This window comes from Lutra lutra, chromosome 16 (genome assembly GCF_902655055.1).
Source record: "Lutra lutra chromosome 16, mLutLut1.2, whole genome shotgun sequence".
Taxonomy (NCBI): domain Eukaryota; kingdom Metazoa; phylum Chordata; class Mammalia; order Carnivora; family Mustelidae; genus Lutra; species Lutra lutra.
Genome location: NC_062293.1, coordinates 58,940,944 through 58,960,880, shown reverse-complemented (window position 1 = coordinate 58,960,880; position 19,937 = coordinate 58,940,944). Strand labels below are relative to the sequence as shown.

Here is a 19,937-nt window from a genome sequence, read left to right as displayed (position 1 = left end):
TGCTCCCGCAAGTGCTCTCTCTCTAAGATAAATAAATAGGGCGCCTGGGTGGCTCGGTTGGTTAAGCGTCTGCCTTCGGCTCAGGTCATGATCCCAGGGTTCTGGGATTGAGCCCCACATCGGGCTCTCTGCTCAGCAGGGAGCCTGCTTCCCCTTCTCTCTGCCTGCCTCTCTGCCTACTTGTGATCTCTGTCTGTCAAATAAACAAATAAAATCTTTAAAAAAAAAAATCTTAATAAATAAATAAATAAATAGATCTTGGGGTGGGTAGTATATGGTGAAAGTTCTCTCTCTCACCACAGACCCCCCAGATACCTGACTCATTTCCCGCCAAAGAAACTGTTGGTACCACTTTCTCGTGTCTCCTTCCAGACCCATCGGCTGCGCAGGTACGGGACACGTCTGTATGTTTCCTACTTTTGTTTTCTGCTTAACTGTGTATGTTAGGGCTTGGTTCTTTTTTTTTTTTTAACTAATTTTTGCACTTACATTTGACATCCCAGAAGGGTTTGAGGCAGCTGCCCCTGAAGTATCAGGATGTGTGTTTGCTTTTACCACGTTCTCTCCTGCTTAAAGGGAAGCTGGCCCGTCACAGCCAAGCTAGACCTGAATCAAGCTGCAGCTCAGGGCCAAGGCGGAGGCAGGTGCCAAGGGCCGGGGGTCAACACACCCAGGTCTGAGCTTGGGGACAGAGAACCAGTGGCGGGAGGCGGGGCCGGGGGGGTCCAGTGCCTACCCCATCTGAGGGTCCGGCCCCCTCCTGACACTCAGTTACCATCTGGGCTGAGTCTTTGTTCGGGGCAGGTATGAAATGAATGGAGAGCTAGGATTAAAGTAAAAATCTTGTGCCCCAGGGGTCTCTGAAATAGAGAAGGTTCAGGGGCAAAGCAGCAGGTGAGGGTCAGGCTGGTGAATGTCCATCTAGGCTTGACGTGCTGACCCCTCCTCCCTGTTTACCAAACCCTCCCTGGTCTTCCCAGCTAGGTCTGCTTCCCCGTCTTCCAGAAAGTAATAGAACATGCGGGGGGGGGGGGGGGGGCGGGGGAGAGGAGGTCTGAATTCTGGTTGAGAATTCAGGTTTGCATTCTGGTCCTCTGCTTCCGGATTGTGCATTGGAGCAAAATCATTCCTTGAGGCAAGAAATGTTTACAGAGTGCCTGCTTTGCCTAAGGCGTTAGCCAGGTTCTGGGAAACAAAGGTAAGTGAGTCATAGTTCCTACACCTATGAAACTGACAATGGGAGAGTCGAGTGACCTGAGGGGACTTGATGATGGTCAGGGTGAGCTCGGGGCAGCGAGGATGCAGAGGGAGGCCCTTGCCAGGGAGAGCACGGGCAGAGACCCTGAAAGATCCCTTGGGAGATCTCCTGGGACCAACCAAGGGAAAGAAGCCATCCATTCATCAAATAAACAAAGTGCCTACTGTGTGCCCGGCACCAAGCAAGCCACTGGACATACAATAGGCGGACTTAGCCTCCACACACGGGGAATTTTATGCCAGCAAGGGGACACAGGCAACAGACAGAAATTATGGTCAAGGCCAGGAGGGAAACTGTCGTGAACACGAAGACAGGGGGCGGGGATACAGATGTAGGAGTGGAGGACACTGGGCAATGAGAATGAACCTTGGGTGTGGGACCAGAATGAGAAGTAACATTACAAATTTATTCTGTAATATTTACATATCCTATCTCTGACAAAGGGCCCGAGAATCAGCACCATTTCCAGGAGTATGGGGTTCTCCTGTGACCTTGGCTTCCCAATACCCTTGTCTGTGACAAGAAAGAGAAGAAACAGAGTTCCTTGCGGAAATGGTTGCTGATCCCGGGGCTGCTGCTGAGGAAGGACATAGTATGCCTGGAACATTTTATTGTGACAGAGAGATAGACATACACAGAGACAGGGAAGGAGGAGGAGGAGGAGGAAGGCAGGAAGTGGGGAAAAAAGAGCTCAAAAACCCGGGAACCAGATGGAAAAGTCTCCCGCTTGATAAATTTGGAACCATTTAAGTATTAAAATGGATAATGACTTAATGGATTATTTTACATTAAAAAATACATGCGTAAGGAGTGCCTGGGTGTACTAAAAAAAAAAAAAAGTAATAAATGGCGGAGAACGGAAATCCCTGTAGAATGCAGTTAAGAAACGCAGAATGAAGCATCTGTTTTGAAACCGACAGCAACAGCTGATGCAGGAAAGAAGCATTAACCAATGCTAGCATTTTTCGGTGGTTGTTTGTTGGAGAACGGGGTTCTGGAGGAGGGTCTCTCTAATGTCTCTCCGCAGACCATGGGTCACAAAACCGTCACTTGAGTGTAGAGAAGCCCGGCCAAGGGGATCACGGGGAACATTGCCAGTGATGGAATGAATTATTGTCCTGTCTCCTGCCTTGAGACGCCAGCAAGGACACAATAGCGATTCTACGGCTTCCCTGCCAAAAACGTGCAACGGGAATTTAATCATAAGAAAAACACGACGGGACCCTCGATGGGATTGGGATTTATAATAAAAAGATAGGTTTCATTTTTGTTCCAATTTCTGGCCCCCAGTTCCTAAAACCCTGGGAATCTGCCGACCGATGAGAACAATGGGAACATCTGTTCTGGGATTTGCTCGCGTGTCTGGGATCCCGAAATCCCCGGAACCAGGTGAAAGGCGCCCATCAACCACACCCGACTTTATGCAAATGAGATTATGTTAATTAGGTCATGTTCGCGGGGCTCTTGATGCTGGGCGGGTGGCGCGGGCTGTCCACCTCGTGATTGGAGGGTTGGGACTTTCAGTGCCACCTCCCAGCCTCCAGGGAGGGGAGAGGAGCTGCCGACAAGCTCGGTGTCCAGTGAGTGACAGTGACTCGGTCAGTGTGGCCGGGTGTGGTTGTCGCCTTCTGTCCTAACGTCTTAGTAAGGACACTGTCCTCTAGAGTTCTGTGAGCAGCTCTAGCAGATGAATCAAACCTGGGGAGGAAGTCGTGGGAGCCTGTGCTTATACAGGGTGGGGGGTGCCTTGTAGGACCGAGCCTGGCCTCCTGTAGGATCCCGGCTACCGCCTCGTGGAGCAGGGGACTGAGTCGTGGGGCGCTCAGCTGGTGTCACGGGATTGGCGTGTGGAAACCCCCATACCTGGTGTTGGGAGTAATGCACTGACAGCAGAGGAGGGGACCCACGCGGGAAGGGAGTTTGTCCTTTACACATTTAATAAAGCAGGTGACCTGTGCGCTGTAATTGCCATTGCCCCAGGGGAGCCGCAATTCCCAATGCCCCAGGGGCACCTGGCGGGCTCTTTCTGTGGCTTTGAGCCCCGCCTTGGGTGAAGAGGTGACTTTAAATTAAAAATAAATTTTTTTTTAAAAAGCATTCCCCATGGGGCGCCTGGGTGGCTCAGTGGGTTAAAACCTCTGCCTTTGGCTCAGGTCATGATCCCAGGACCCTGGGATCTAGCCCCACATGGGCTCTTTGCTCAGCGGGGAGCCTGCTTCCCCCTCTCTCTCTCCCTGCCTCTCTGCCTACTTGTGATCTCTGTCAAATAAATAAATAAAATCCTAAAAAAAAATCTTTAAAAAAGCATTCTCCATGGAAGATAATCTTGCGGTGAATTCAGTGATCAGTTCTGGAGTGTCTGTGTAAACTCCCGTCAAAACAAAATTCGAGGGGCGCCTGGGTGGCTCAGTGGGTTAAGCCACTGCCTTCGGCTCAGGTCATGATCTCAGGGTCCTGGGATCGAGTCCCGCATCGGGCTCTCTGCTCAGCAGGGAGCCTGCTTCCCTCTCTCTCTTTCTCTCTCTCTGCCTGCCTCTCCGTCTACTTGTGATCTCTCTCTGTCAAATAAATAAATAAAATCTTTAAAAAAAAAAAAATTCGACTAAGTACATTGGAAGATCTCGTTGACTTTTCTTTGCCCATTGTGGGGCTCAAACTCAGCACCCAGGGATCAAGAGTCGCATGCCTGGGCGCCTGGATGGCTCAGTCAGTGGAGCATCTGCCTTCGGCTCAGGATATGATGCTGGGATCCTGAGATCAATCCCTGCATCAGGCTCCCTGCTTGGCGGGGAGTCTACTGCTCCCTCTGCCTCTCCCCCTGCTTGTGTTCCCTCTCCTCTCTGTCCAATAAATAAAATCTTAAAAAAAAAAAAAAAGTCGCACGCTCTGCCGACTGAACCAGCCGGGCGCCCCTCTCCTTGGCTTTATTCAAGGATCGTGAGTGGGACAGGAGCACCCCATCTAGCAGGGAGTCAATCTCTCCAAGGGGTTTACTTACAGGAGGAGAGTGGGGCCAGAGAGGTACTAGTAAAAGAAAAGGATTGTTCTAGGCAGGCTAGCTTTCTAGTGGAGAAGCCAGGTGTCTTACCCTGCACGTGGCCTCATCCTCGCTAGGGCGCTGGGGACAGCCCAGGTGGCCCACTCCGGCACAGACCGAAAACTCCCAGGCTGAAGGCTGGGTTACATTTCTGGGGGAGGTTGAACGGCCCTGAGATGGTGTATGGAGTCCTGCTTTGGGGCCTCTACGTGATACCATTTGGGGCCTCTGATGTCTTTTTTTAAAAAACACATTCAACAGGGGCGCCTGGGTGGCTCAGTGGGTTAAGCCTCTGCCTTCGGCTCGGGTCATGATCTCAGGGTCCTGGGAAGGAGCCCTGCATTGGGCTCTCTGCTCAGCAGGGAGCCTGCTTCCTCCTCTCTCTCTCCTGCCTCTTCCTACTTGTGATCTCTCTGTCTGTCAAATAAATAAATAAAATTTAAATAAATAAATAAATAAATAACCGGGACGCCTGGGTGGCTCAGTTGGTTAAGCAGCTGCCTTCAGCTTAGGTCATGATCCCAGCGTCCTGGGATCGAGTCCCACATCGGGCTCCTTGCTTGGCGGGGAGCCTGCTTCTCCCTCTGCCTCTGCCTGCCATTCTGTCTGCCTGTGCTTGCTCTCTCTCCCTCTCTCTCTGACCTAAATAAATAAATAAATAAATAAATAAAAACACATTCAACAAAGTTTTGCAGGCCCTGAAAATAGGACCGCCAGCGGAGCCTTCCCAGCACCCCTGCCCTTACAGACCGTGGGAAATCCTTCTCTGCACGTGAGTGGTATGAATCAAACCGGGCCTCAAAAACAAACAAACAACAACAACAAAAAAAACCCTTATTTTCTCTCGTTATCATGGTAGAAAATTCGAGAAGAAAAGCATAAAAAGGCAGAAGAAAACAAATCATACTGGCGGATTTCCTCTCAGTATTTTTCCTACGCTTCCCGCTTTTCCCGAGTCACTTCCAATTGGTGTCCAAAAAAATGCAAGTTAATTTTCATTTTGGCCGCAAACCAAGAACAGAAAGGTTAAGCGGACTGAATTAGTTTTTCAAGCCAAAGTTAAGGGCTCTGAGGACGAGGTCTCCAAGGGTCCAGTCCTTGTTTTTTTCCACTAGCAGGTGTGAGCCCAGGCCTGGAGGAGGCTGAATGGCTTTCCCTCCCCTCCCCTCCCCTCTGCAAGGCCTCCGGCTTCACCACTTTTTTTCTTTTGACAAACTCAACTGCTGCATTGGCTTGAGAGCAGATCTTGCAGTACAGAGACCGTTACAGGGAAAACAAAGCTGCCTCACCCCTTCCCATCCTGTCCCACCCTGCTCCAGAAGCAGGCCCTGGTAAGGGTTTCTGTTCCTATTTCTTGCAGAAGTTATTTCCAAAATCCTGGCTAAAATGCTCATTCTTCGATTTCCATCTATATTATCTGTAGTTAATATCGACTTTGCAACACAAAGCATGAGGCATTTAATCAGTTCCATTCTCTTCCACTGGTCCCAATGATGAGTCTTTGTATAAATATTTTTGTTTTTTGGGGGGGCACCTGGGTGGCTCAGTTGGTGAAGAGTCTGCGTTTAGCTCAGGTCATGAAGCCAGGGTGCTGGGATCGAGCCCCACCTCAGGCTCCCTGCTCAGCGGGGAGTCTGCTTCCCCCTCCCCCTCCGCCAGCTCCCTCTGCTTGTGCTTTCTGTCAAATAAATAAATAAAATCTTAAAAAAAACATGTATTTGGGGTTTTTTAATTTTTAATTTTATTTATTTTAAAAAAGATTTTATTTATTTATTCAACAGACAAAGATCACAAGTAGGCAGAGAGGCAGGCAGAGAGAGAGGAGGAAGCACGCTCCCTGCGGAGCAGAGATCCTGATGCAGGGCTCGATTCCAGGACCCTGGGATCATGAACCAAGCCGAAGGCAGAGGCCTTAACCCACTGAGGCACCCAGGCGCCCCCAAAAATTAGAGCCACCATTTCCTGAATATCTTGTTGCCTTTTTTTTTTTTTTTAAAGATTTTATTTATTTATTTTGACAGAGAGAGAGATCACAAGCAGGCAGAGAGGCAGGCAGAGAGAGGGGAGGAAGCAGGCTCCCCGCAGAGCAGAGAGCCCGATGTGGGCCTCGATCCCAGGACCCTGAGATTATGACCTGAGCCGAAGGCAGTGGCTTAACCACTGAGCCACCCAGGCGCCCCACTTGTTGCCTTTTTTTCTGGTGTACTCCCACATTTTGGGGAACACAGCCGCAGTTTCCTAGGCAAGGGTGGGGAGAGGCCAACTTGGCACGTCAGCACGCGCCATTATTCTGTCCTTAAACTTTACAGTCCTTTGGCTCCATACAGATGTGAGATAGAGAATCAGGGGTGCGTGAACACCGGGTTCTGGGGGTTCCCAACAGAACAGGTTTGGCCACTCACCAATGACAAAATCCAAAGTCAGAGAGACGAGCAGTGGGGAAATAAGACTTGATTTCCATGAGCCGGACACCAGGAAGACAGGGGACCCTGTCTCAAACACTGTCTCTCAAAGGCTTTGAAAGTACCTGTTGGGTTAGGTGAAGAAGAGGTGGGGCTGGGGTCAAAGTGTGCCGGCAGGCAATGCAGGCCACAGTGAAGGTCAAGGTCGATCACTATCTCGGGGCCACTCACGGGTGGGGTCTGGTGGGCTCCCCGCAACCCTTATCACTGGAGGGGTAATTTCAGTTCCTTCCTGGGGATGCTTTGGCCGCAAGGTCTTTTGCCGGATTAAGAGGTGGGCTGGAAAGGAGAACGCTTTCAGCTGGAAAGTTCAAGGTCAACATGGAGGTGGATGAGGCCCTCGTTCGGAAACAGCAGGCATTTCTCTCTTCACTCTTCCAAGATTCAGTGTGGTTGGTGAAAAATCTAGTCATTTTTGTTCTTTTTTTTTTTTAAGATTTTTTATTTATTTATTTGACAGACAGAGATCACAAGTAGGCAGAGAGGCAGGCAGAGAGAGAGGGGGAAGCAGGCTCCCCGCTGAGCAGAGAGCCCGATGCGGGGCTCGATCCCAGCACCCTGAGATCATAACCTGAGCCGAAGGCAGAGGCTTAACCCACTGAGCCACCCAGGTGCCCCAAAGGGTGATTTTATTAAAGCAGAGGGATAGGACCTGAGGGCAGAAAGTGCTGCTGCCCATTCACTATCTTGAGCCCACACAGTAGGACCTTCCAGAATGAAGACAAGCCTTTCAGTTCTGGAAATGATCTTTTATCTGTTTCTAAGATATTTTTCTTCCCTCCATTTTTTTCAAATTCATTATCTGGGATTCGTATCTTTTTTTTTTTTAAGATTTTATTTATTTATTTAATAGCACAAGCAGGGGGGAGAGGCAGAGGGAGAGGGAGAAGCAGGCTCCCCCCAAAACGGGGGAAACCCAATATGGGACTTGACCCTAGGAACCCTGGATCCTGACCTGAGCCGAAAGCAGATGCTTAATTGACTGAGTGACCCAGGTGCCCCTAGGGATTTTTTTTTTTTTTTTAGGATTTTATCTATCTATCTATCTATCTATCTATTTATTTAAGTTTTAAGATTTAAAAATTTTTTTTTAATTTTTAAGATTGAATTTATTTATTATTTAAAGATTTTTATCTCTTCATTTGATAGAGCGAGAAAAGTAGGCAGAGCAGCAGGCAGAGGGAGAGGAGAAGCCAGCTCCCTGGGAGCCCAGTGTGGGGCTCGATCCCAGGATCAGGAGACTGGGATCCGAGCCGAAGGCAGACGCTTAACTGACTGAGCCACCTAGGCGCTCCTTAAGATTTTATTTTTAAGTCCTCTCTGCACCCAAGGTAGAGCTCGAACTTACAACTCCCAGATCAAGAGTCACACACTCCAGGGCTGAGCCACCCAGGTGCCAAAAAACCTTATTTTTGTAACCACATTTTTAGCCACTGAGAAATGTTTCTTGTTTTCTGATTTCTGATCTAACACTCTTCTTGTGTTACGGATGTTTTGTCTTCTTGAATCTTTTTAAGTATGTTACGGGTTCCCTTTGCAGGCTGCATTGTAGGTACACTTCCGAGTCATCGCGGGTTTAATTCCAGGCCAGGGCAATAAAGCAGGCATCGCCATGAAGCAAGTCAAATGAATCTTTGGGTTTCCTGGTGCACATAAAACTTATGTTTACAGCACCAAAGTCTGTTAAGTGTGCAGTAGCTAGTGAGTAACAGCTTAGGCTGACTCAGTCCGCGGAGCACGTGACTCTTGGTCTCCAGGTTACGAGTTCAAGCCCCATACTGGATAAGGTGAGTACTCAAAAAAAAAAAAAAAAAAAGCTATTAAAAAAAAGAGAAAAGCTAACCATCATCTGAGCTTTCAGCAAGTCATAATCACTGATCATAGATGGCCACAATAAATGCAAATATAGTGAAAAAGTTTGAAGTATTGTGAGAGTTACCAGAATGTGACCTAGAGACATGAAGTGAGCAAACGCCTTTGGGAAAATGGTGTGAGCAGACTGGCTCCATGCAGGGCTGCCGCACACCTTGAGTCTGTAAAAAACATAATATCTGCAAAGTACGAAGAAGCGAAATCCATGACTTATGCACGTGTCTCTGGCTCCTCCAGTGTCCATCTTGTTTGTCTGTCTGTGCATGCTCCTGGTTCTTGTAGGCGTGGTGGTCATTGGTCACATTTCATAAAGAACTACCAAGCTGTCCTGCGTTTCCTCTGCTGATAGGTAAGTTATACTATTTTTCCTCTAGGGTTCTCTCTGGTTGGAAATCCTGCCTAGGAATTCTTCGTGGATTAGGATAGGACACGCATGCACTGGGGCGCCTGGGTGGCTCAGTGGGTTAAGCCTCTGCCTTTGGCTCAGGTCATGATCTCAAGGTCCTGGGATGGAGCCCCGCATCAGGCTCTCTGCTCAGCGGGGAGTCTGCTTTCCCCTCCCCCTCTGCCAGCTCCCTCTGCTTGTGCTTTCTCTCTGTCAAATAAATAAATAAAATCTTAAAAAAAAAGAGAGAGAGACACACATCATTAAGAGCCTCCTTTGGAGTGGAGAGAGCTCCAAAAGCTAGAATAAAAAAACATTTATTCTGGATTGCCAAGGCTTAACCTCCTCAGACAGTTGGTTCAATGTCTTCAGAGACAAGCCGCCCGCCATTCTGTCCGAGGTAGAGAAATGCCTTCCGGTGAGGAGGGGAAGTGGGGTCGTCCGCAGATGCTGTTGGCCTGTCTTGCACACCTTCACACGTTTCCAGAATTTCACTCCCACCCCTCCCATTTTCCTTTGCCTGCTGATTGGGGAAATTGTCCCGCTTGGGGCAGCCTAAGCAGGATGGCTCAACTGGCAAACCCCCACCGTTTTTGTACTTTTGCTTCTTTTTGTATTCTCTACCTTTCCATGAGGAGGGATTGGAGACAAAGGACCCAGAGTCAGAAAGCCTGTTTTACTTTCTAACTGTTGCACACACTCAGCATCCAGACAGATGGAGGCTGTGGTAAAGGCTCACTCATCAAACTCAGTGGAAATCCAGGAAATATTTACTGAATACCAGGGTTCTGTCCCAAAGACTGGGTTTGCTTGTTTTTTTTTTTATTTTTATACTGTTTTAGTAATATCTGCACCCGACTCGGGGCCTTTAACCTGCAACCTCAAGATCAAGAGTCTCATGGTCCACTTACTGGGCCAGCCGGGCGCCCCTGCATCGTCCCTTTCTCACGGCATTTGTGTGCACCCTGATAACCCCGACCATAGCGAGGAAGCCCAGAATAACACGGAGACACTTGTATGAAAAGGCAAGTCACAAGCTCAAAGTACAAAGAAACTTAATCAGCGCCGTGATATTATACACATCCCGAAACTGATCAGAATTCCCTCCAGGCTTTCCACCCAAGTATCTCGGGCTTCTCCCTTTTCTCCCTGTTACAAATGTCATCCACTAGAATCCCAAATGAAGTATATATCCCGTTCAGTCATTCCAGAAATACTTAGAGTGCTTCCCCGTTTGCTAGACATTGCGCTAGGCACTGAGGATGAACAGAAGAGAAGACATATGTGGTCCCTGTCCCCTCGGAGCCTTTAGCTCAATCACCCAACAGATGTTTATTAAACATCCATTATGATCAAGTCGCTATGGGGGACAACTGAAGCCACCGGCTGGGGACACTTACATCTCTGTTAACATGACTATACTTGTCTACATTGGCATGACTAGTACTCGAAGAGATGCTCGCCCAGGAAGATGAATGTTGCCAATTAACTTTATTGCTTATTCCAGCAACTTCCTGAAAGACCCATCAACTCTGATGGAAAACATCGCCTGACTCTTGGGCACCTAGCTAGCTCTGTTTGTAGGACTGTTGATCTCAGGTCGTGAGTTCAAGCCCCACCTTGGGTATAGAGCTCATTAAAAAAACAAAAACAGGGGAGCCTGGGTGTCTCAGTGGGTTAAAGCCTCTGCTTTCGGCTCAGGTCATGATCCCAGGGTCCTGGGATAGAACCCCACATCGGGCTCTCTGCTCGGTGGGGATTCTGCTTCTTCCTCTCTCTCTCTCTGCCTGCCTCTCTGCCTACTTGTGATCTCTCTCTGTCAAATAAATAAACAAAATCTTAAAAAACAAAAACAAAACCCAAACCCCACAATCAGTCAGGGGTGCCTGGCTGGCTCAGTGGGTAGAGCATGCAACTCTTGACCTCTTGGTCATGACTTTGAACTTCATATTGGGCATAGGGATTACTTTAAAAAAAATCAGCTTAAGAGGCGCCTGGGTGGCTCAGTGGGTTAAGCCTCTGCCTTCGGCTCAGGTCATGATCTCAGGGTCCTGGGATCGAGCCCCGCATCGGGCTCTCTGCTCAGCGGGGAGCCTGGTTCCCCCTCTCTCTGCCTGCCTCTCTGCCTACTTGTGATCTTTCTCTCTGTCAAGTAAATAAATAAAATCTTAAAAAAAAAATCAGCTTAAAAAATTACTTAAAAAAATCAGATTTTCTTTTTTTTTTTTTTTTAAGATTTTATTTATTTATTTGACAGAGAGAGATCACAAGTAGGCAGAGAGGCAGGCAGAGAGAGAGGAAGGGAAGCAGGCTTCCTGCTGAGCAGCGAGCCTGATGCGGGACTCAATCCCAGGACTCTGGGATCATGACCTGAGCCGAAGGCAGCGGCTTAACCCACTGAGCCACCCAGGCGCCCCCAAAATCAGATTTTCAATAGAAATATCTACCAAGAGACATTTACACCTTAAGACTGTTTGAGCCCCTCACTTTGCTCTGTAAATTCTCCCTGATTCCACTGTAACCCTTATCTGCCCTAATCAACTCCTGGTCTTACCCAGCTCGGAATGACCGGCTTTCACAACGTCTCAGTAAATTTCATGGGTTTGCCCACCATCTTCCTAAGAGGGTTGTCAGACCTTTGGGTCTGACAAAGTGCCAGGAACATAGTGAATAAAATCCTCACGAATTGACGTTGTAGACACATACAATAAGCAGAAACCGGGAAATATGTCATTTTTCCTTTATAGTGTCCTTGGGGAGATGGTAGCCAGATGTGTCATTACAAATTGTGCCAGCTGATGGGGCGCCTGGGTGGCTCAGTGGGTTAAGCCTCTGCCTTCAGCTCGGGTCATGATCCCAGGGTCCTGGGATCGAGCCCCACGTCCGGGCTCTCTGCTTGGCGGGGAGCCTGCTTCTCCTTCTCTCTCTGCCTGCTGCTCTGTCTACTTGTGATCTCTCTCTCTCTCTCTCTCTGTGTCAAATAAATAAATAAAATCTAAAAAAAAAAAAAAAAATTGTGCCAGCTGAGAAAGAGAGGGCACCAGAGGGGACAGAGGGGGTTGGTTCAGATCCTCATGAGAAAAGATGGTCTGGAAAACTGCCCGAAATGACTAAGTGGGGAAGAGGGTGGTCTGAGTGTGCCCAGTAAGGAACATAAAGGTGTTGAGACCCTCAGGCCAGGGGGCGGGGTGGGGGGGTGGTCAGCGGATTCCAGAACACAAAGGAAACCAACCAGGCCAGACTTCGGGGAGAGAGCAGGAGCCTCTCCAGAAACTTCCTCAGCCACAACACCGGGGCTAATTACTACTCTCCCAACAGAATGGTTTTGATACTTTTCACTGCAAATGTGCGGAAGTGAACGTTCCAGGCGAAATGCGTTTCTGAGGCTCTTACTGCTCACACAAGGGTTTTCATGGCAAAAGGGGTCCGGCTTTTGTAAGTCCACGCACCGGGCCCCCGGGGCCCGCCGCGCGGGCCGGAGCCCTCTGCGTCCCGCGGGCTTCCAGAACGGCGGCAGGGACCCCGCTCACCGGAGGCGGCCCAGAGGCGTGCTCTCGCCGGCGCAGGTTTTCATCAACTCCCAACCGATCCGGCGAAGGAGCGAGCACATGACCCGCGTGAATGATGTCCTCAGGCTCTTTTCCAGTTCCGTGCGCGGAAGTACCGTCCTCGGGGCCCCGAGAAAACCCAAACGGCCTTCGGCCCGAACCCGGCTGCCGGGTCATCCCGGGCTGGGGCCCGAGATCCACAGTCGGGCCGGGGGCGGGCCAGGCCCCGTCGGAGGCGCGGGGGTCCCGCCGCCTCTCCCTCCCCCGCCCCCGGGGCTGGGTGGAGTCCCCGCGCGCGGCGCCCCCGCTCCCGCCGCCCGGCCGGCCCTGCGCGCCCGGGGCCCCTCCCGCCAACCCCGGCCCTGCGGGCCTCCTCCCGGGGTCGGCGCGGTGCGCGCGCTCAGCCGCCCGCGGCTCGGCGCCCCCGCCGCGCCCCGCTTCCCGCGCGCTCCCCGCCGGGGCGCGTCCATCGCCCCTCCCCCTCGGTCGCCCGCCCCGCCCGCCGGCTCCCCGGCCCCCGCCCCCGCGGGTCCCGGGCCCCGGGGTGGGGGGGGGCGCGGCGAGGCAGGCACAGCCCCCCGCCCCCATGGCCGCCCGTCGGAGCCAGAGGCGGAGGGGGCGCCGGGGGGAGCCGGGCACCGCCCTGCTGGCGCCGCTCGCGCTGGGCCTGGGCCTGGCGCTGGCCTGCCTCGGCCTCCTGCTGGCCGCCGCCAGCCTGGGCAGCCGGGCACCGCCGCCCGCCCAGGTGAGGCCCCGCGGCGCAGCCCTCCCGCGGCCGGCCGGGAGCCGAGTCTGCTGTGCGGCGGACCGGGCCGGGTGGGCGGAGGGCACGGGGCCAGGAAGATGGGTGGAGGGTGCGATGTCAGGTGGAGAGGGACGGGGTGACGCTGCCTCCTTCCCAGCAGGAGCCTTCCCAGGGGGAGCTGGTGGCGGAGGAGGACCCGGACCCGCCGGTGAGTGGCCGTGGGTGCCGGGCGCGCGCGGCGGGGCGTGGGGAGTGTGCGCGAGCTCGGGGCGCGGGGTGTGCCCTCGCGGTGCCAGCTGCGTGTGTGCGGGGGTGTGCGCCGCCGTGCGGGCGTCGGGGACACGGGAAGAGGGGGGGTGCCGCCGCGTGAAAGGGGTTTGTGTCACCTGAGTCCGCAGTGTTTAATTGGCTGGGGGCGAGGTGGGGGTATGGGATGGGGGGAGCCTGTCGCGGAGGAGGGATGCTGGCGATGCGTGCGGGGTGTGTGCCCACCGTGCACGCCGACGGGGTGTGGGCGCCGCAGGGTCTGTGCCGGGTCTGTGTGCTGGGGCGCTGGGGGCGCGGGGTCCTGACCCCAGGACCCGGCCTCCCCAAGACTCCCGTGCCTGCCGCTGGCTGGTGGTGCCTCTCCCAACGGGGCCCCCCTGTCGGTCTCGGTTTAGTCTCTTGGTGGCCTCCCGCAAGACCTGGGTTCAGTCCTGCCCTTAATGCCCCTAGGAACTGAATCCCCAGACAGAGGAAAGCCAGGATCCCGGGCCTTTCCTGAAGAGGCTTGTTCGGCCTCGCAGAAGTGGTGAGCGCCCCTTTCTTCCACCTTCAGGAGTAATCCTAGTGGCCAGTGGCTTCTGCACTCACTGCTTTTGTTCACGCTAACAGCCCCATGGAGTGGGCAGAGCCAACACCATCCTCCTTACTTACGGTGGGGATGGGGAAACTGAGGCACAGATGGGGTGTTGGTGGGGGCAGAGGTCAGAGTCCCGCAGCTGATCTGTTCTCTCTGAAGCCCCTCCCATCCCATGGACCGATTCTCACTTGACACCCTATGCTGGATATGAAGGAGGGGCTGGCCCAGATTAGGAGGACCCCTAGGGTCCTGATGGAGACAAGGTGGGGGAGGCAGAGGCGGGGGCCCCAGGAAGCAGAGACTCGTGAATGGGATGACCAGATGAACCTGTGTCCAGGTTTGCCTGGGGCAGTCCCAGCTCCTGAAGGTTATCTCCCTGCGATTACTAATCGCAACCGTTTTGCTCTCAGAAACAACCCAGTTTGGGTGATAAACAATGCAGTCGGTCTCCTTAAGGAGGGAGGTATGGCCTGAGGCTCTGAGGCCAGGAGTCTGGACAAGAATAAAGATGCCGGGGCTGTGAGAGCAAGGCGGGGCTGGGGAGTGTCTCCGGAGCCCCCAGAGTCAGGGCGCGCTATATTCCGCATCTTTCTTCCCTTAATTCTTAGCACCTAGAGGCCGGAAAACGCGGGGTCGCAGAGCAGTGGCCGCGCACTATGAAGGTGGGTGATGGGTGAGCCGTGCCCAGGGAGACGGGGCGGTAGAGGGACGGGGCGGGTCTAACAGCCCTTTCCTGTGCCTTTCAGTTCACCCACGACCGGGACAGGACGGCGCACAGGCCGGTGAGACCCCATTCCCACCCCTGAGCTCTCCCCTGACCCCCACCATCACTGGCCTCCTGGCAGAGCCGCCCCTCAGAAGCTTTTGCTTCCCACTGCCCTCCCTGCCTTCAGCCTGGGAGCCCCAGAAGCCAGTTGGAGAAAATCTGCAGAGCTCGCTTCTCTCAGCCCCCAGACCTGGTCTCTGTCTTGATCCAGGCAGGAGGACCCAGGCTCCCCACACCCAGCCACCAGCCCTCATGCCTGTGCAAGAAGCACATCTGATTCTTCCCTCTTCTTCCCAGACCCACGCCCCGCTGTGGATTCTGTGCGTCCTCACACTCTGATCATTTTTCTTAGAATGTTTCTGCTGTGCTCCTTCTCCATCCCTGCCATCTCAGCACCTCCCATCTCAGCACCATGACCTCAGAACCTCAAACCCGGTCTCTAGCCCCTTCCCCATCCCTTTGCTCTGTCCCCCACTATGTTGTCGAGCTAAGGTTCTGCAAACTCACTGTCCTTATTCCGTTGCTTCTCTGCCTGCCTGCATTCTCTCCGTGGTCTGTTCTCAGCCCCTTTTCCCCGCACACACTGTGCCCTCACCTGGAATGTCCTGTGGGACAGGCCATGAGGCAAGACGGGAGGCTGGCTTGGTCTAGGGGGCCTGGCAGCCGAGACAGAGCCAAGTAGATGGATTCGGCGTGTGGCTAGAAGGTCGGGCTCGCTTATGGGTTGGATGTGCAGGGGAAGGGAGGGAATCAAAAGTGACTTCTAGATTTTTAACTTGGGCATCCTTGGGCATAATGATGCCATTTATGGAGGGAAGAAATAGGTTGGGAGGTATGTGGATTAAGTATGGGAATTCAGATTTCCTACTGAAAGAGTGGAGAAGTGATAATAAATGAGTGAGCTCTGTGGACAGATGGCTGGACAGAGTCAGCTGGCTGAGGCTGGGTTGGGACCCACGGCCATCCGGATGCTGTTCAGACCTCCAGGGTCGGATGAGGCACTGGGGGGAAGAGGGACCCCAAGAGTGAGGCCCTGGGGCTCTGAGACATCCCGGAGTGGAGCAGAAGAGAAGAACCCGGCGGAGACGGGAAGAAAGCCGGGGAGGACAGTGTCCTGTGATCTGCGAGATGATGTGGTCTCACCAGCGAGGGTGTGGCTGTCTGCGCCGAACGCTGCTGACGGGTCACATGATTTGACTGTGGGGGTTTGGTAACCTTAAAAGGCAGCTGGTGACCTTGGCCAAGCCTGTTTCAGTGGTGCAGTTAGGATAGAAGCCAGTGTGGTTGGGGTGAGGAGGAATGGGAAAAAGGAATTGGGAGACAGGGACAGTCCTTTCCAGAAGTTTCTCTGTGATGAGCGGAACAGTGGGCCGGTGGCTGGAGGGAGATGTGGATGGAGGAAAAATAGGGATCTTAGCTAACATTTACTGAATGTCGCATTCATCTAGACCTCCCAATAGTCCTAAAAGGAAGATACTCTGATCAGCTCCGTTTTAGAGACGCAAGTTACTTAACCTGCCCAAGGCCATGACCATACTCCGTGGGTCCAGGATTTGAAGGTCCCTAGAATGTGCTTGTGTGAGGACCTGCCCATGCTCGGCGCAGGGGTGGGTGGATGGGACCTGTATGGCAGTGTCCAGGAAGGGGGCAAAGGGTGAGTTCCAGAACAAAGGGAGAGACACAACACCCGTCATCAGGAGAGGGTCAATGGAGAATGTGAGCACAGGTCCGTTTTGGGCTCTGATCAGGAGGAGGTGTGGGGGCCCTTGTCTGATGAATTCTGGATCCTTCAGAGAATGAGAAAGATGGGCAGAGTTGCGAGAAGGGGTACAAAGTCCCTGCCTCCATGAGTGCCAGAGCAGGGTCAGAGGGCAAGCACAGGAAGGCTGCCAGGCAGTAAAGAATGTGCGTTTGGGGTCTGTGGTTGTGACATGGAGGGACATGGTGGTCCCAGGCACACCATGCCTTTCAGCCTTCACCAGCCTTTCCTTCAGCTGCTTCCACAGTGGGGAGTGCCCTCCCTCCTCTCCCCCTGCTCTGCACGCCCCAGGCCAGCCCTCCTGCCCTTCAGATGAGTTGAGTAACCCGGACATTCATTCCTTCACTGCCTGAACACACACGTGCTGGGAACCTGCTGTTTTAAGGACGGGGCTCGGGGCCCGCAGGCAACACCACCCAGACCTCGTCTCAAACAGTGACCATCTGGGAGAGGAGACGAGCCTGTACATTTGGGAATTACAGTACGCTGTGACAAGGACAATAAGGAGAGCAGCCAGAAGTGCGTGGTGGCCTAGAGGAAGAAAACTTTATGGTGGAGTCAGGGCCTCCTTCCCCAAGAAAGGGGGGGCCTCGAAGCACCTCGAAGGTGGACAAGGGCTCAAGGACCTTCCGGGTAGAGGGACCCACTGGAGCCAAAGCCCCGAGCTGGGGGAGAACAGGGCGAGCAGCTCTGCTTGGAGGCAAGTGCTTGCGGACAGCATGGGCCATGAACTTGGAGAACAGGGAACCAGGCCACAGATCAAGTCTGGAAGTCATTCTGAGGTCAAGGCAGGCAGAGGCAGGCTGCCATCTGCGTTTTAGAAACCTCACTGTGCGGTCCTGTGTAGGAGCCAGCAAAAAGGCGCAGAGGGGAGTCCGCTGAGGAGGGAGGCTGAGAAGAATCCCGGCAAGAGTGGCAGTGGCTGGGCCGGAGGAGGGAGACGGGGTTCCCCCTGCCATGCAGGTGGCAGAACTTGTAGGAACTAGAAATTGGGGACTCAGATTGGTGGGGATGAGGAAGGGCTGGGGAAGGCAGCTGCCCAGGAGAGCGGTGGTGGATCCCGAAAAAAGCCAGAGGCGTGGGCCCCGTCGGCCGACTCCCTCTGGCCTCCCACCAGAGTTTGCGGGGCGCCCACTCGGAGGGGTCCTGGTGCTGTGTGCCACGCCACAGTGGTGAATGAGACCGTGGTCGGACCCCATACTTGCACCTGCATATATAACCCGGATGATTGCCGGTGTCAGGGATGGGTGTGAAGGAAACAGGGTGGCCAGGGGAAGAGAGGAGAGGCAGGGCTGGGACTGGCCGCTTCGAAGTGGGGGGCCAGGGAAGGAAGGGCTGTCGGCGGGGTTGGGATATCGGTATCTGCAGGGGTGGGGCGGGCAGGCCAAGCGAGGGCAGGAAGACAGCGGGAGTCCTATGATAGACCAAGGGGGACCCGGGAAGCCACCTGAGCTCCTGGCCATTGTCTTGTTACTCGTCTTCTTGGCCATGACCTTAGCTCTAGGTTGTTTCATTTTTCGCTACGGTTTTATCAAGCTACACTTTACGTACAGTTCACCCGCTTCGAGGGTGCCGTTTGGTGGTGTCTAGGCTTTAGTTCACACAGCTGCAGACATCAGCACGATAAGACACCCTGTGCCTGTTAGCCGGCACCCCTGTTTCTCCCAGCGCCACCCCCCAGCTCTAAGCAACCACCAACCTACTTTGTCTCTAGGTATTCATCTGGAAATTTCCTAGGAATCTTACAACATGTGGTCCTTTGGGGACTGGCGTCTTTCACTTAGCACGATGCTTTTGGTTTGCCCACGGGTAGCGGTTTTCTTTTTTACGGCTGCATAATATCCCAGCGTGGGGCTGTCCCACTGTTTCCTTGTCCGCGCATCGCTCAGCAGACATTTGGGCACCATTTTTTTATATTTAATGCTCGCAATCCCAGCCCCGTCTGATTCGAGGACGGTATGCGGACATTCTTAAAAGAGGCGGACAGCAGAGGCACAAAATATCAAAGCCCCCGGCACTTCTCCTTCCATCTGGCTCTTGTCCCTGGACGTGGTGGGTGACACCTTGCTTCTTCCCGCGCTGGTCGCACTTGCTCGTGCACCACTGGCTCCCCGCCCTCGCGCCAGCTCTGCATCTCCTGGGTAAAGGGGGACCCCCCGAGTCTTTGGTTCTCACCGGGTGCCTGGGGAGCATGAGGAAGTCCTGATCTCCCATCACCCCTGCAGGTGTGGATGGGACCGTGAGCGGCTGGGAGGAGGCCAGAATCAACAGCTCCAACCCGCTGCGCTATGACCGCCAGAGCGGGGAGTTCCTCGTGGTGCGGGCTGGGCTGTATTACCTGTACTGCCAGGTAAGCCCCATGCGCGGCCACGGCGCCGCGGGGATCGGGGGCCAGAGGAGGTGGTGGGTCAGGGCCGGGACCGACGGGTTCCCCGGGTCGCCGGGGCTTGCAGGAAACCGAGCCTTGGCCAGCGGGGGCCTGGACTCTGCTGCCTGCGCCCGCCGGCAGGTGCACTTCGACGAGGGGAAGGCGGTCTACTTGAAGCTGGACTTGCTGGTGGATGATGCGCTGGCTCTGCGCTGCCTGGAGGAGTTCTCGGCCACAGCCGCCAGCTCCCTGGGGCCCCAGCTCCGCCTCTGCCAGGTGTCTGGGCTGCTGCCCCTGCGGCCTGGGTCCTCTCTGCGGATCCGCACCCTCCCCTGGGCCCATCTCAAGGCCGCCCCCTTCCTCACCTACTTTGGACTCTTCCAGGTGCACTGAGGGGCCCTGGTGGGGCCCCCACTGTGGCTCTCAGTGCCCCCTCCACCGTACTCCTCCCTCCGCTGACCCCCCCCATCCCCACCACCTGCCCGCCCTCTGCAGGGCCGCTTGGACTTGCTCATTTCATTTCCGCCCCATGTAGAAAATCCCCTCCTCTGACTGCTCCCCCCCACCTCACTAGCTCCTGAACCCTTGGTCATTCGATACCCCCATGTATCTCCTGACTCCCTGCCCTGGCCACAGCCGCCCCAGGACAGTGTGTCTACTCTACTCTGGGTGAGGATGGGCCCCCAACCCCCCCCAACTTCAGGCACTAATCGGCTGGACAGGAGGGAGCCCGGGGACTAGGCCGGGAGTTCCCAAACGTGAGGGCTGAGAGCAAGACTAGCTCCTTCCCTGATAATTCCCTGTGGATTTTTAAAAACAGATATTATTTTATTATTATTGTGACAAAATGTGCATAAGTGGATATTAAAGACAATAAACCACGGTCTCTCTCT

At 53.8% G+C, this 19,937-nt stretch overlaps 1 protein-coding gene across 2 annotated transcripts; it reads left to right on the top strand.

Moving 5' to 3' along the window:
- The first annotated feature begins 13,039 nt into the window (after nucleotides 1-13,039).
- TNFSF12 (TNF superfamily member 12) lies at nucleotides 13,040-19,926 on the top strand. 2 transcript variants are annotated; one of them, XM_047708239.1, is made up of 7 exons: nucleotides 13,040-13,307; nucleotides 13,465-13,515; nucleotides 14,025-14,100; nucleotides 14,760-14,813; nucleotides 14,898-14,933; nucleotides 18,902-19,026; nucleotides 19,186-19,926. In XM_047708239.1, exons 1-7 carry the CDS (start codon nucleotides 13,149-13,151, stop codon nucleotides 19,435-19,437), a joined length of 753 nt encoding a protein of 250 aa, XP_047564195.1. In that variant the 5' UTR covers nucleotides 13,040-13,148; the 3' UTR covers nucleotides 19,438-19,926. The 2 variants fall into 2 exon arrangements, with proteins under 2 accessions (XP_047564195.1, XP_047564196.1); XM_047708240.1 differs by having other exon boundaries at nucleotides 13,041-13,307; nucleotides 13,468-13,515.
- Nucleotides 19,927-19,937: the final 11 nt, after the last annotated feature.